Source organism: Scardinius erythrophthalmus (genome assembly GCF_964197995.2).
Source record: "Scardinius erythrophthalmus genome assembly, chromosome: 23".
In the NCBI taxonomy this organism is placed as follows: Eukaryota; Metazoa; Chordata; class Actinopteri; order Cypriniformes; family Leuciscidae; genus Scardinius; species Scardinius erythrophthalmus.
Window position 1 is genome coordinate 18,459,972 of NC_138243.1, and position 14,547 is coordinate 18,474,518.

Below are 14,547 nucleotides of genomic sequence, written 5' to 3' on the forward strand. Positions count from 1 at the left end.
GAGGAAATGCGGTTGTTCCTTTTTTCTGTCACTTTACAGTGATTTGCAGACAGACAGCGCTAGAAAACACAGACACAGTTAGAGCCTTAACAGATCTCAAAGGAATGTGTGTTTTAACCATGTTTAACCAACAGACTCTGATCTTTCAAAATTCAGGGGCTCTAGGATTAAAATATTAATTTCAGTATTAAACAATGCCTTAAATACATATCTAGCTTTGAGCTTGAAGACGATCAACCTTTCTTGTGATTTGCTGTATGAAAAAAAAAAAAAACACTGTATTTTGAAACTACTTGAAAGCTGTCTGGCTGTGTTAATAGAGTGTATAAATGACCTTGAGCACGATAAGAGAAGAGCGCAAATAAATGACGCTGTGAGGAGAGAACTGTGGCAGAGGGCAGAGAAAAGCCAAGCTGCTCTCTTTTTTTCCACCTCTACACACGTCGTCTCAGTTTCTTATCAAAGAGCACAGATGCTGACAAGGAGAAATCTAGCGCTGGAGACAGAGCAATTGCACACCTGCAAGAAACGCGCCAAGAAGCTAATGTACACAAGAGCGTACAGCATATATATAGATTTAGAGCGCAAATAGCCTTGCAATTAACGATCTCTGGATACACTGAGATGGTGTGTGAATATGCATTGATAGCAATGATAATCACGTTTTGGTGTCAGACTGGGACGGAAGTATGGTTGATTTGAGGCCACCAGGTCTAAATCCCCTAATATTACTCTGTCTAGAAACCTGAGCTTCACAAAAAATATTTTTTCTAATGTAAGGACTGTATGCAAATTGCAAACTTGGTAGCTCACTGCACAAAAGAGTGATTTATCTCCTCAAATCTCCATCAAAGCTATGATCAAAACATGATCATACACAAATAAAAGGTAAGAACATCTGAACAGAAATATAATTTTTCTTACCTCTTGTTTATGGGCTTCTCATCCTTTTCGTAGGGTTTAACAAACCATTTTCCAATGCGTACGAAACTGCGGTTCATCAGACAGCGCTCCAGCAGGTTGTGAATGGCCTTGAAGAGAAGAGTTCGACATTCGTAGGACAGACCGCTCTCCCACACGCCGTCATCCTCGCCTGTGGAGAGGACAAACACACAGAGACCCGGTCACCAGCCTGCTGCTGTCTATAAACATCTGATGTAACGTTCGTAAGTAAAAGCAATTTGCAGAAGTGAATGACAGAACACAAACAAAAAAGATTTTTTATACAAAGGCAAAAAAGTATTCACTATACTTCACTAATACAATAACTGCAATTTTTAACTGACCAGAAGAAAAACAAGATCACTCTACAAAGCTGAGGCTGCATATCTGTACCATACACAAATGTCAAGTATATACATGTTTGACAATCTTAAACAATGCTGCATCTGATCACTCAAATTTAAAACAATCCAGAGCTCCTGCTGATTTTAAGTCAATGAAAAGCTTGGGTCATTAATTGAATTTAAAAGAGACCTATGGACCTGCAGAATTTAAAAAAAGAAAAAGATGTCTCAAGCTCTAGTTAAAGCTACGCTTTTTTTTTTTTTTTTTTTTGAGTTAATTAATCTGATGCACTGATTCTAGCAAATGCCATCTTGCCTTGCACAGACTAGACTTGCAGGTATGGTGTCCAACAGGGCTGTAAATCTGAGCGCTGGTTTGTTTCTGGATCACGTTCGGCAGTGGCCTCTATGCTTCAGTAATCTCATTAGGAGTCACTGCTTAAACCTGGCAGCTCTTAAGCTCCTTTCAAACATGTCTCTGTGCAGCACAGCTCCCATGAGCACCCAGAGGCTGCACGCATTACACCACCCACCCACACTTGCCCGCCCGCAGGTCTGCAGATGGATACACAACAAATCCACTTGATAAAACAGTAACAAACAGCTCAGATAGGATTCCCCAACACCGTAGACGTCTGAGACAACATAATTGCCCCAGTGTTATAAATTAGACACACATTTAGTTAAGGTGACAACACAAAAGCACTTGATCATTTGTAGGTAAAAAGAAGCTGAACATATCTTCCTAACTAATCACAACAGTGTTCTTATGTGCAACCCTCTTTCTGGTCATGGCATGCATCGGGTATATTTAAAACGCAGTTACTGTACCTGTTGCAGCTAACAACACTGCATATTTATTTGTTTTTCCTTATGACTGCATTTGAAATGCTTTGCTTAAATGTTGAAATAAAAGATAATTTGAGGCTACTTTGATCAAGCCATCAGCTATCAGTAATAGTTCTGTACACCCTAGGGGTGTAACGGTTCAGTTTAGAGCTGCACAATTAATCATTAAAAGATCGTGATCTCATTCTCGATTCAAACACCCACACGATCTTATTCCTAAATGACCACGATTCTGCTGTCTTTTACGCCTGTTTCACATGAACAGGAAGTTGAGCGTCTAAAGGAATGAATTGAAACCGCTCACTCTGCTCCGCGCTAGTGGACGAGAGGGTCGCCGTCACGCTTCCGATGTGAACGCTCTCATTCATAGATATGGGCAGTGACAAAACACATGCTAAACAAGGACAAGTTAAAACAAGGACTTTGGTTAACCTTTGAAAGTACGATCATCACACTGCAACATTCCAATCCAAGTTTGCGCTGCCGCTGATCCGGAGAGAGTAGCTGTCATGTAAATGTACAGTATGAAGCAGCTTCACAAACAGAGTGTTTTTCAACCACACATTAGGGCTGCACGATTAATCGCAATTTACATGTAATCGCACTCAAATCGAGATGGCTTATCGTGATTTTAAAATCACAAAGGCTGCGATTATTTTTTATGCGCAGTTTGTCATTTATGTACGGCTCTGTAAACGCTGCTCCATCTGAAAGCACTGTGAGTTTGAGTCACTTATAACGTGCATCTGAAAAAACAACACGCGTCAAACATCTTTCCAAAACATGAGAAGCATTTATGAACCTCTTTTTAATAAATGCAACATTTAATAACATGCATTTACTCCAAACTCACTTCATAACGACAGTTGAGCATCCTTCTGTGAGATGATGTGCCTTCTTACACAGAATAAGGCAGTCGTGTATTTATAAGTCATGTTTAATCAAAGCGTTTCAATCTTCTGTTTATTCAGCTACAGCGATAGAGATTTCCTGGAATTAGTGTTGGGCGATATGCTCAGTTTGTATATCGTCCTATCGTCAGCCTGTGAGATCGGCGATACACAATATTATCGTGAGGGGGGCGGGGCTTACTTATTTAATTATTAACTTGCTTATTTACTCGTTAATTTGCTTGTTTTATTAGTTCGTTTTATATATGAGAATTGTTTTCTATTTTGCTAGCAAAGGTGGAGTGTTTATTAATAGGGTAATTCAGGTTATTTCCCGGTATAGTGAGGTAAAAAAAAGACCCTAATCATTCTTGTATCTGTTTCAACGTCAGCGGGAAATTTACGGACACACATTACCCTCTCATGCCGTTACAGATGAAGCATTTTGACTGTACTTCTGCACGAGATGGGAACATGTTTTAATAATTTCTTAGGTCAAGAAAGAGTCGGAGTTTGTGATATATGTCCTCCTACCAGTGCATGCACTTCACACATTGCACTTCAATAAGCCCAAAGAACGCGGGTTAATGTGTTTTAAATGCCGGGAGAAATCAAAGGCAAAAATCTAAAAGTCGATCGGTTATACTTAAACTTATGACTTGACTCCGATAAAGGAAAACGGGTCAATGTGTTTACATGACATGCATTGTCAGTTTATTCAGCATAATCGAGTTAATAACGTGCATGTAAACGCGCTCATTCCCTGAAAATGAAAGCAGAAACGGACTGAGCTTTCACTGCATTAACGGCGCGTTCTCTCAGAGACGACGGTGGATATAACGGTAGGCTAGCAACTATCTTAATTTACTGGCTTAATATTTCTCTTGTGGACTTACATTATTGACAGTGAAACAATTAGAAGATTATTACTTGTTAAACAAGTGTTTGAAGTTGCTTTTGATTTTCACAGATGGCAGAGTTGTGCTGCGTTCGTGAACTAAAGACTTTTATTAGGCCTATATAATTTTAGTGATTATTATTATCATTAATATTTTGTAATTGTATTGTTTTTAGTGTTATTAGTGTCATTAAATGTTTTGTTAATGTGCTATGGAAACAAAATACTGACGAACAACGATGCTGTCTTCATCTTGGCTCTGTATAAGAATGATGCGTCTGTTAAAGCAAGCACTCTTGACAATTTGTGAATGGATCTCATACGCGCGTCGGTGATATCGCAAGTGTGGTTATGTGGTGATGTCATTACGAATTTAGGCAAGGCAAATTAATTGTAGTTCATAATTAATTTAATAACAATACTAGCTTCATAATAATAATAATGATTTAATACATTAATGTGAAAACGAGCTAATTATCGTATTGATATCGTCAAAGGCATCTGCCAGCAGCGATATCTCTAACTATCGTCGATACACGATACTATCGTCTATCGGCACAACCCTACCTGGAATGATGCGCATTATTGTACTTCTGCAGCGGGGCATATTTATCGGGTTTGCATGAGAGCGCCCTCTGGCGATCAAATGGGGCAGTATTTACTACCAATCAGCCGCACTCCACTGACAAGCTGCGCACAAATAATCGCAGCCTTTGCCAAATCGCGTGCAGTTTTATTGCGATTAATCGTGCATCCCTACCACACATTATCGTTAGTTATGGGTTACAAACATTTAAATAACGGGATAAAAGTGTACTGGGATAAAACTTTATAGTTTGGGTATAAACATGGTATGGATCAAAATAAGAGTAAATACTCTTTTAAGGAGTACCAGGAGGTGGTGACAAGTGTCTTTAAAAAAAAGTGTTTCTCATTGAATCATTCATTTAAATGATTTATACACAAATGCTGATTCATACAATAATGAAACAAGTCTTGATGAATGAGACATCGACTCCATTCAAATTATTCTTTATTTCGTTCAAATTAATATATCTTTTAAATAAAAATGAGTGTAAATCTGAATTTATCCAGAATTGTGCAGCTCTAGTTCGGTTTTTATCACGGTTTCAGGGTCACGGTTTGAGTACGGTTCGGTATGTGCTATGTTCAGGGGAAAAAAGGACTAGTCTGCCAAACCGTGGGTGGAAAACTGCACGATTTTTTACAGAGAACCGTTACACCCCTAGTTCACTCAGGTCTGCATTAACCATTTTAACACATTCCCACACAATCAGTGTAGAATATTCATTGTGGGCCAAATCATAAGGTCATTAAATCAGAGTTTGTCTGCATGCAGTGAAAGAAGTGCAAACTGAACGCAGCTGAAGAACTGGAATCAGGCCAGAAGGCAAATCTATAATTCGTTGATGTCTCCTGAAAAGGCAGCAAGTAGCACAATTCACTTTTAAAGGATGTCATTGATTTGACTAACAGCTTGGCAACAATGAAACACCTTGTCTTTTGTCAAAGCAGAGAGAGAGGCAGAGAATGAGAGAAAATTAGGTGGTTTTGGCTGTCTCATGCATCTTTTAATAACCTAAGTACAGGGCCAGCTACTTTTCACCTGTACACAGATACACGCTCTTGACAGAATCATTCAAGGTAAGAAACATTAACCTCAGAGTCCATGAAAATCTCCCATTCATGCAACATCCAAAAAAAAAAAAAAAAAGGCATTGATCTTTTTACTAGGGATGTGCACAACTAATTTCATTAATGTTTAAATTTAATTTTTTCAACCGACTAAGTCTAATCCCGCCCCCCAGAGACAGTCTGTATATGCAATCCATTTGAAATAGACTACATAATCTATGAACAGTCAAACCCCATCCTGAATGCCGCTAAAAATAGGTCAGATACATGCAATGACCCTGCCTTGGATTTTTTAATCATTGTATATTAAAGCGTTCACTTAAAACAACGTTAGTTATTATAGACATTTATTCAAATCAACTGAAATAAAAGGCAGTGCAGGACCAAGAAGTTAAAACCAAATAGCCTGCCTATTATAAACAGATTTCCTCAAAAGTTAGTCCACACAAATTAGCATGTTAAGGTATTGTTGTTCATTACCACAGCAACCACTTGCGTCTGGGTTTGAACGCACTTCTCGTGTATGAAAAGTATCTTTACACATGATGGGCAGCAAAATCGCAAGAAAAGCTTGACGTGTACTGACAACTATACATTATTTAAGTGTATTCTCTTCATTAGGATGTTGATTTATCAATGATCAATTAATCAATGATCGTTTCTCCTTTAATCCGATTTGAAATTCCATACCGTATTGTCCCTCATAATCGATAGTAGGGCTGGGTATTGACACAAATTTCACAATTCGATTCGATTTCGATTCACAAGCTTACAATTCGATTCGATTTCGATTTCGATTACGATTCGATTCGATTCAATATCGATTATTTTGGATATCAGGTACAATACATTGCAAATTTTCTCAAGGAAAACAAATCTCTTAACTATTAAACTATGGGAGTCAGTTGTAGCCTATAGGCTTCATTAGCCTACTATAATATTGAAGGTAAAAATTAACTGATTTGTATACAAACATTTAAAATACACTTATTTATTTTTATAATTATAAAGTTATATGAAATTATATAACAATTTAAATGGTGGCTGTCATAAAAAACTTTCCAGATTTATTCAAACATGCATTAAATATTGAAGAACATACAAAAATTATAATGAATATGTAATATGGTGCATATATTTAACAAAATGCTCCTATCTAGAGTAAATTTTTCTAGCTGACTAACGAGTTTATGATCACTGGATGTTTTTTCTGAGGTAAATGACTTAAATGACATTGTTTACTAACGTCTTAAGTTTCCACGGTTGAAACACTGATTGAGCGATTCCATGTGGCATGATACGGACTTCGATAAGTTGTACTCTATCTTTTAACACACTTTCAGATGCTCTTTCATGTTTATTTCGCGCTGTAACTGGTGTTATTAAGGCGGAAGAGAAGATCATGTGCGCTCCGCGCTGCTGCTTCTCTTGAGCTGTGCCAGAGCGATCTCACGCCACAGTGCCAAAACGGTAATTATTTTTTTGAATTTCGTAAGAAAATGGGCGTAATTTGAAATCTGAGACTTCGTTTCATATCAATAATATCAAAGCACAAATATTATTGCGATTTATTTTATGGGATGCGCGCAACAATGTTCCATTCATTCATCAACTGAAAACAGGATGACTAATCGATTCTTGGGATTTAGGAATCGATATTGTTTCGTACAAATGAGAATCGATTAAAATCGAGAAATCAATATTTTTTACCCAGCCCTAATCGATAGTATAACAAGCCTATAAGCTTTTGTAACAGCGCAGCACTGCAACACCACATGGCCGTAACCGCAAGAGACAATAATCCAAAATCTCTACTGATTGACAAATTTCTACCGGTTAATCGCGCATCCCTAATTCAAACTATGCAAAAACACTATACACTGTGCTTTTAATATGAAACTCAAATGCACTAGCCTATACAATACTTAATATGAAATCTCAGCTATAGGTAACACATCCCGTGTTTTCCCAGATTGTGAGCCTGTGCGTTAGGATGGCATTAAGATGATGAAAAACCAATGAAGGCATCACTGTCACTTCCACTTTCAATAACGGCAAATCATCCGTCTAACTTTTTTTTATATAAACAGCTGCCGTAAAATCTACTGTTGTGTGTCAACGGCATTTCATTCCTCCTTTAAACCAAACCATCATGTTCACTATTTCTACTGCGGGGAGGAGGCACCTGGTTTCTATCAAGCGTTCCCTGTGACCTTGTATCTTATGGTCTAACCACTACCCACAGAGCACGAGACACAAAGAGAGGAAGATAGCTGACTTACAAAGACCCATGTGCTCAAAAGACGGCAAAACATACTAACTAACACCCCTGAAAAATAAACACATTAAGCCTGGAGTGCAAAACAATATTAAGGAGTAATTCATAATAAATAAATGCATAAATGATGCAGTCTCTCTACATGCATGGAATTTGAGTAGTGACATGAGTCTCGTCGGACTGACACTGGCTGTGTTTGTTTTGTAAGGGTAGTTTGTTTTGTAAGAGTAAGACACTGATTTTTAGACACAGAGACAGTGGGGGTTTTTTTCAACAAAAAAAAAAAAAGTTATCAAGGGAAACAATTGAATCGACTTCCGGACTCGGAACAATATAGGACTCAAAACACACAAACCACCTGGTTCACACAGTCCAGCCAAGTTAATCATGGGTGGATTTAAGGTAATATATAATACATAAGAGGGGGGTGGGGAATTAAAAATTAAAAAACAATAATAATAAAAAATACTATTATTATTACAATTATTTAAATATTATTTATTAATAATAGTTATATTTATATTTATTATAATTCTACCAATCCAATATTTCTGTACAAAACCTATTATTGTTATTATTAATGAATAACTACAAAGTTTGAGTGAATCATAATAATATAAAAATGTATAATGTAAAAAATAATATAAAAATAAACATAATACAATTATTATATTTACACAGAGGTGTGAATCTTCACATCGATTAAAGGGGAACTTGGCAACTCTAGCCATTTCTTCGCTGATTTTCACTTTTGTTGTCGCATGTTTTCTCAACGAGCTCCCCCTACAGCTGTGGGCCGTATAATTCACAACACTGTTGTAAAAAAAACGGTATTGAGGGGGGCGTGTGTATGTCTATGTCGAATTGCCGTAAAGCAGTTTGTGTTTCTCGCTCGTTCTCGCTTCTCATGAGACTTTACCGGGACGTTAGTCCCCATGTTGCAAGGTTGGTTTTCCGCCTGGGAACGCAAGGGGGAGCGGGGAAAGTCACCATTTTCATCAGAACAGGTTATTTAACCATCCAAATGATTTCTAAACGGTTTTATTAAGTTGAAATAGTTGCCAAGTTCCCCTTTAAGAATCAGAGGCTACCAATTCGATTATAAAAAAAAAATCTCGATGCGATACAGTACAGTTTTATTTAATGCCATGTCAGCATCTGTGGCTATCTTCGTGACAAAAAATACAAATGACATACACAATAAAAATAAAAACCAAGCAAACACTAAAAATACAGTTATTAATATTATTCAAGATTTTAATATTAACATAAGATAGGCCCTACTCATTTTAAAACCTTTTCTGGTAAAATCTTACTAAACAAGTCCTGAAGTGAGTTTACTTCATAAAAATGTTTTCTACTTGCATTAAAAGAGGGACAGTCCAATAAAATATGTTTAATGGAAAGGGGGGTATCACGATACATATTTTCCTCCCAATCTTTTATATAGTATAATATTAATAATAATTACTGTATTAATAAATTACAATATAGTTATTTTGGTTATTTTATCTTTGTAATTAAAAATAGAACAAAGATGCAAACAACAAACAAACAAGTATAATATAAAAAAAATTTTAAATGAACAGTGTTTTTTTCATTTACATTTTATATATATTATACATATTTAAAGCACATCCTGTACTTTATTTTCAGATACATAAATGTTCTTTTTGTAAAAACTGAAACAGACGCAAAAAAAATTTTGTCTTGTTTTTTGTTTCTTGAACAAAGATCACAGGGGATTAGGGCTGGACGATATGGAGCAAAAAATATATCTCGATATATTTTGCTATATCTCGATATACGATATATATCTCGATATCTTTACAGGAAAAAGAACCCCCTAAAAACTACTGCAAAAACAAATATGCCAAATACCACAAAGTCTTTTTTATTGAAGTGCAAAGAGGTAGGCAGTTCACATAGGAACAAGTGCTTCTGCAACATTTTTAAATAATATATTTTTTTATTCTTTTTTTTTTTATAATTAAAACGAACATCAAGTATGATGTTTTTTTACTTTGAGCAATTCTGGAGCTATAATTGACTCTAGGAGCATATAAAACAAAACAGCTCCTTGGAAAATTTTTTATGTAATATTGTAGTAGTTATAAATAAAGGTTTATTTTAGTTCAGATTAACATTTGAGGCAATTGTATTCATAATGTCAAAATAAAACCGACGTAATGTTACTTGAAGGCATTATAGCCTACTATTCCTGCCAAACCTCCATGGTTGCAGTAAGTGTTACTACAGTAAATCCATGGTGAATGTTGCTGATCTGTGGACACTATAGTTCAATCATGACACAATGTTTCTCCTGGTTTCCACGTCAGCGCTGTTTGATCTGTTAATAACGGAAAAATGTGAATGTTTCTCACTAGATCTAGCAGCGATGTTATTACTTCTGTGGCGAATTCAAATGCTTTCTTTACTGGATCTCTTACTAGCGCCGTGTAGTAACAGTGTCGCATGATCACGATCGGCTCGCGCTGCACTGGTCCATAACTGATAAACGGTCCTTCAACCACATAATAACGAGCAGTTTCGTTCCGCTTGCATTACGTTTGCCATTTGATGTTGGGCAATGTTGTGGTCGCGCCGGCTTCTCTTACATTACGAGCGCGCTTGCCACGAGCAACGCGCCTACATTTGAAATCACGACATTTTTATAAATATAAACAATATATCGATATACGATATGTCAAAATCCATATCGTGTTTAAAAAATATCTCGATATATTTTAAATAGAGATATCACCCACCCCTACAGGGGATACATGTATCACACAAAAAAATAGGATAAGAAACTCAAGGTAAAGCAAGGCAGTAAAGTACACACAGTAGGAGATAACATCGGACGCAAATGCGTTGCTTCCTAAAGCCATATGTAACTTTTTTATTAATAAGAGTAGCCTACTTTACTTACAATAAATTAACATGTATAGCACATTATAGTATAGGCCTATTTAATTACACTTAAAAAAAAAAAAAAAATCGATTCTTTGGTTTTTATGCATTGATGCAAAACCATTCACATCAGCATTGCAAAAATGATTATATTCCACAGCGCTGTTTACACATTTACAATATAAACTGTAAATTATTGCAAATATATGAATTCCATGTGTAGAGACAATAAGAGAAATTCAGAGCTGTACCCTAACCTGACCACAACTAGGAGGCCAGAACATGCTGGTCTTTTCAGCAGTTCCCTGTATTATTCAGTACACCAGCAGTGAGTACCATATTATCCTGCCTCAGACACACATGGGCTCATAATAGCAGGACAGTGAGCCCTACCCCTTAGTGTAGCGCTGCTCCCCACAGCCACAGGTTCCTATGCAGGAGTCATTAGATCAGCTGTAGGGTCATTAAACAGAGAGATTAATGTCTGCTCAACCATTGGCCCCAGGGGATTGCGCCAGACCAGGGAAGAGCCAGAGCTGTGCGCTACAAGAGCCTCTTCTCTTTCTTCCTGCTTATTTTCTGTTGTCTCTTTCTCTCCATCTCCATTTTTCTTTAATTCAGTCTACCTCATCTTCATCCTTCTGCTGTAATCCGTCTTCCCTCTCTTTCTATATGCACCTCCATTCCTTTCTCTTCTCCTTGTGCCCTTGGCTTTCCTTTCTTTCTCACTCGCTCTCATTTGTTCTTTTTCTCTGATTTTGAGTGCAGAGCCATACAAGGACCGGAGAGCTTCAATTACTAATTAATGACTATTTCCAAAGATGACAGGAGAGCACAGCAAGAGGGAGAGAAACGCTAAGGAAAGAGAAGCATAAAGATGGAGGAAGGAGGAGGCAGGGCTACCCCTTGTCTCTGGTTTGGGGAATTAAGTACAAAAGCCAATGCATCATCAGGACAGGGTGAAGTCTGACCACACCATAGTTTCAGTAGCACAGACACAACAACAAGCAGCAAACAGCACTCGCTGAGCTGAGGAAAATTATCAATAACGATTATAGCCAATACCATAGATAGTCAATTCTACCAGTTCCTATATTATGATGATTGTTTCATAAATTATGAAACACTTCTTTTGTCACAACATTCATATACTGCATTCATTAGTTTGGGGTTAATAAAAAAAAATGTTATGCATGTTGATCAAAAGTGACTGTAAAGATATTGTTACAAAAAAATCTATTTTAAATAAATGCTGTTTTTTTTCCATCAATGAATAAAAATGAGAGTTTCCACAAAAACTTTTTAGCATTGTTGGACTGTTTTTAACATTAGGGTTTGTCAAAAGTACCATTACTTCGGATCCAAGTCGGTACTGAAATTTTAAAAATGTGATGACAGCATTTCTGCAGTACCGGGTTTATTTATACAGTGAATACTATATGCAATGTTGTTATACATTTGATTACTTTATTCAATTTTGATACCTGAAAACTACTGTTAGATACCTAAATAACCTGAAAAGCACTGTTTATTAGGGCCCAAGCCCTGAAAGGGCGAAGGCCCTATTGTTTCCGTAAGGAATTTTTTATTTTTATTTTTTCTTCATTTTTTTTTTTTTGCCTTTTTGCCACTTTTGGGGCCCTTAACATGCTCAAAAACTCTTGAAATTTTGCACACACGTCAGAACCTGCGGCCATCAGGGCCGGGCTGAAGCTGGTACTGGGGCGTGGCAGGGGGGCTCGACAGCGCCCCCTGGAATGGGGTCCGAAAACTTGGTCCATAAATCAAACACGCTTGCATGTAATAATATGAAACTCAGTACACATATAGATCTCATCGGGCCGAACAACTTTCGTGCTCTAAGTTTTACAAAAGCCCAACAGGAAGTCGGTTATTATACGTTGTTTGGAAAACGCATACAATGGAATGTGAAATACTCCTCCTAGGGATTTCATCCGATCGCCACCAAACTCGGTGAGAATAAAGTCAAGACATTGAGGATGAATTCTTGCGAACGGATTTTTGATATCTCGAACGGTTTGGCCGTGGCGAGGAAACGAATTTATGGCAAATAATGGGACACAGGAAGTGTGTTATAACTTCTGCATACATTAACTGATCTTGATGAAACTTCAGCAGTGTGTTCGTTGTAAGAGGCCGATCACATGGATGTGACTATTGTGAGTCAAAGTTATAGCGCCACCAACTGGCACCAGGAAGTGTGTCACTTTCAAAATGCTTTGAAGTCACCCTCTTAATTTTACCCGATTTGCTTCAAACTTTATGTGTATAATGTAAACACAGGGCAGATGTAGACCTGTGAAAGGATTATTGATATCTTAGATACTGTTGCCGTGGCAACGCATCAAGTTTTAATATTCTTTTCGGATGCGTTTGAGACTCTTAACATGCTTGAAATTGGATGAAACTTGACAGACACATAACACTTATTAGCCAGTAGACATGTGAAAAGTTTCAGAAACGGGCGTGGCAGGGGGGCTCAACAGCGCCCTCTTGAACAGGGTCTGAAAACTTGGTCCATATATCAAACACGCTTGCATGAATTAATATGAAACTCGGTACACATATAGATCTCGTCGGGCCGAACAACTTTCCCTCTGTCAAGTTTCACGCCAGCCCAACAGGAAGTCAGCTATTATGGGTTGTTTGGAAAACGCTTGCTGTGGAATGTGATGTACTCCTCCTAGAGAATTCATTCAATCACCTCCAAACTCAGTCAGTATGAAGTAAAGACATTGAGGATGCTAAATTGCGGACGGATTTTTGATATCTTGAACGGTTTGGCCGTGGTGAGGAAACAAATTTATGGCGAGAAAAGAGAGACACGAAGTGTTATAACTTCTGCATACATTAACTGATCTTGATGAAACTTCAGCAGTGTGTTCGTGGTAAGAGGCCGATCAGATGGATGTGACTATTGTGAGTCAAAGTTATAGCGCCACCAACTGGCAGCAGGAAGTGTGTCACTTTCAACATACTTTTGACAAAAGTGGGGGGATTAGTTTTAAATACAGTAAAAAAAAATATTTTTTTATATTGTTCTCATCAAGCCTGGTCTGAATGTGGATTTTTTTGCAAAATCAGCCTATGAATTTTTAGCCACTCCTCTTAAACTATTTATTTTATTCCCACCAAACTTTTTCAACATGATGAAAATACATTAAATATGCTAAATTGTGAACGGATAATAAATATCTCAAACGGTTTTGCTATGGCGAGGGATTAAAGTAATGTCCAAAAAGGAAAAACTAAAAGCCTCAAATTTTCTAAAAATGTAATTATATACCATTTATTTCTATATAAAAGTATACAAACATCACAACTAAACATTTTATTCTTTTTTTTCAATTTAAGAATGAATTTTAAGTTTAAAAACTGCCAGAATGGTTGTTTAGTCTAAACAATACATAAATAAAGTCAAACATAGTGCTATACTGCCCTCTTGTGTTCAAAATCAGGTAGGCCTATTATATCTATATAAAAATATACTAGGTATGTGACGGTGAGAATATTTTACCACCGGTTAACTGACGTGTGACACCGCTGGGGGCTTTTTAATCGCTAACTTAAAAACGAAAGTAAAATATGTTCGTCCGCACTGACATTTATATTGGTTGAGCGAGCGTTTCAAATGAATTCCTATGGAAGTAGGAATTAACTGAAAAAGGTTCACTCTGTTCTGCTCGTTCCTCGCCGTGGACGCGCACCGTTATGAATGCCCGTGCAGCCATGAGCATTTTAGTTTCATTTTAAAAT

General features: G+C 37.1%; 1 protein-coding gene across 2 annotated transcripts in view; it reads right to left on the minus strand.

Moving 5' to 3' along the window:
• med13a (mediator complex subunit 13a) overlaps positions 1 to 14,547 on the minus strand; it is an 88,070-nt gene that overhangs the window by 57,770 nt on the left and 15,753 nt on the right. For both annotated transcript variants that reach the window (XM_081354830.1, XM_081354831.1), the window contains one exon: positions 925 to 1,093. In XM_081354830.1, coding sequence (XP_081210956.1) covers positions 925 to 1,093 — 169 coding nt within the window. The remainder of the gene's footprint in view (positions 1 to 924; positions 1,094 to 14,547) is intronic.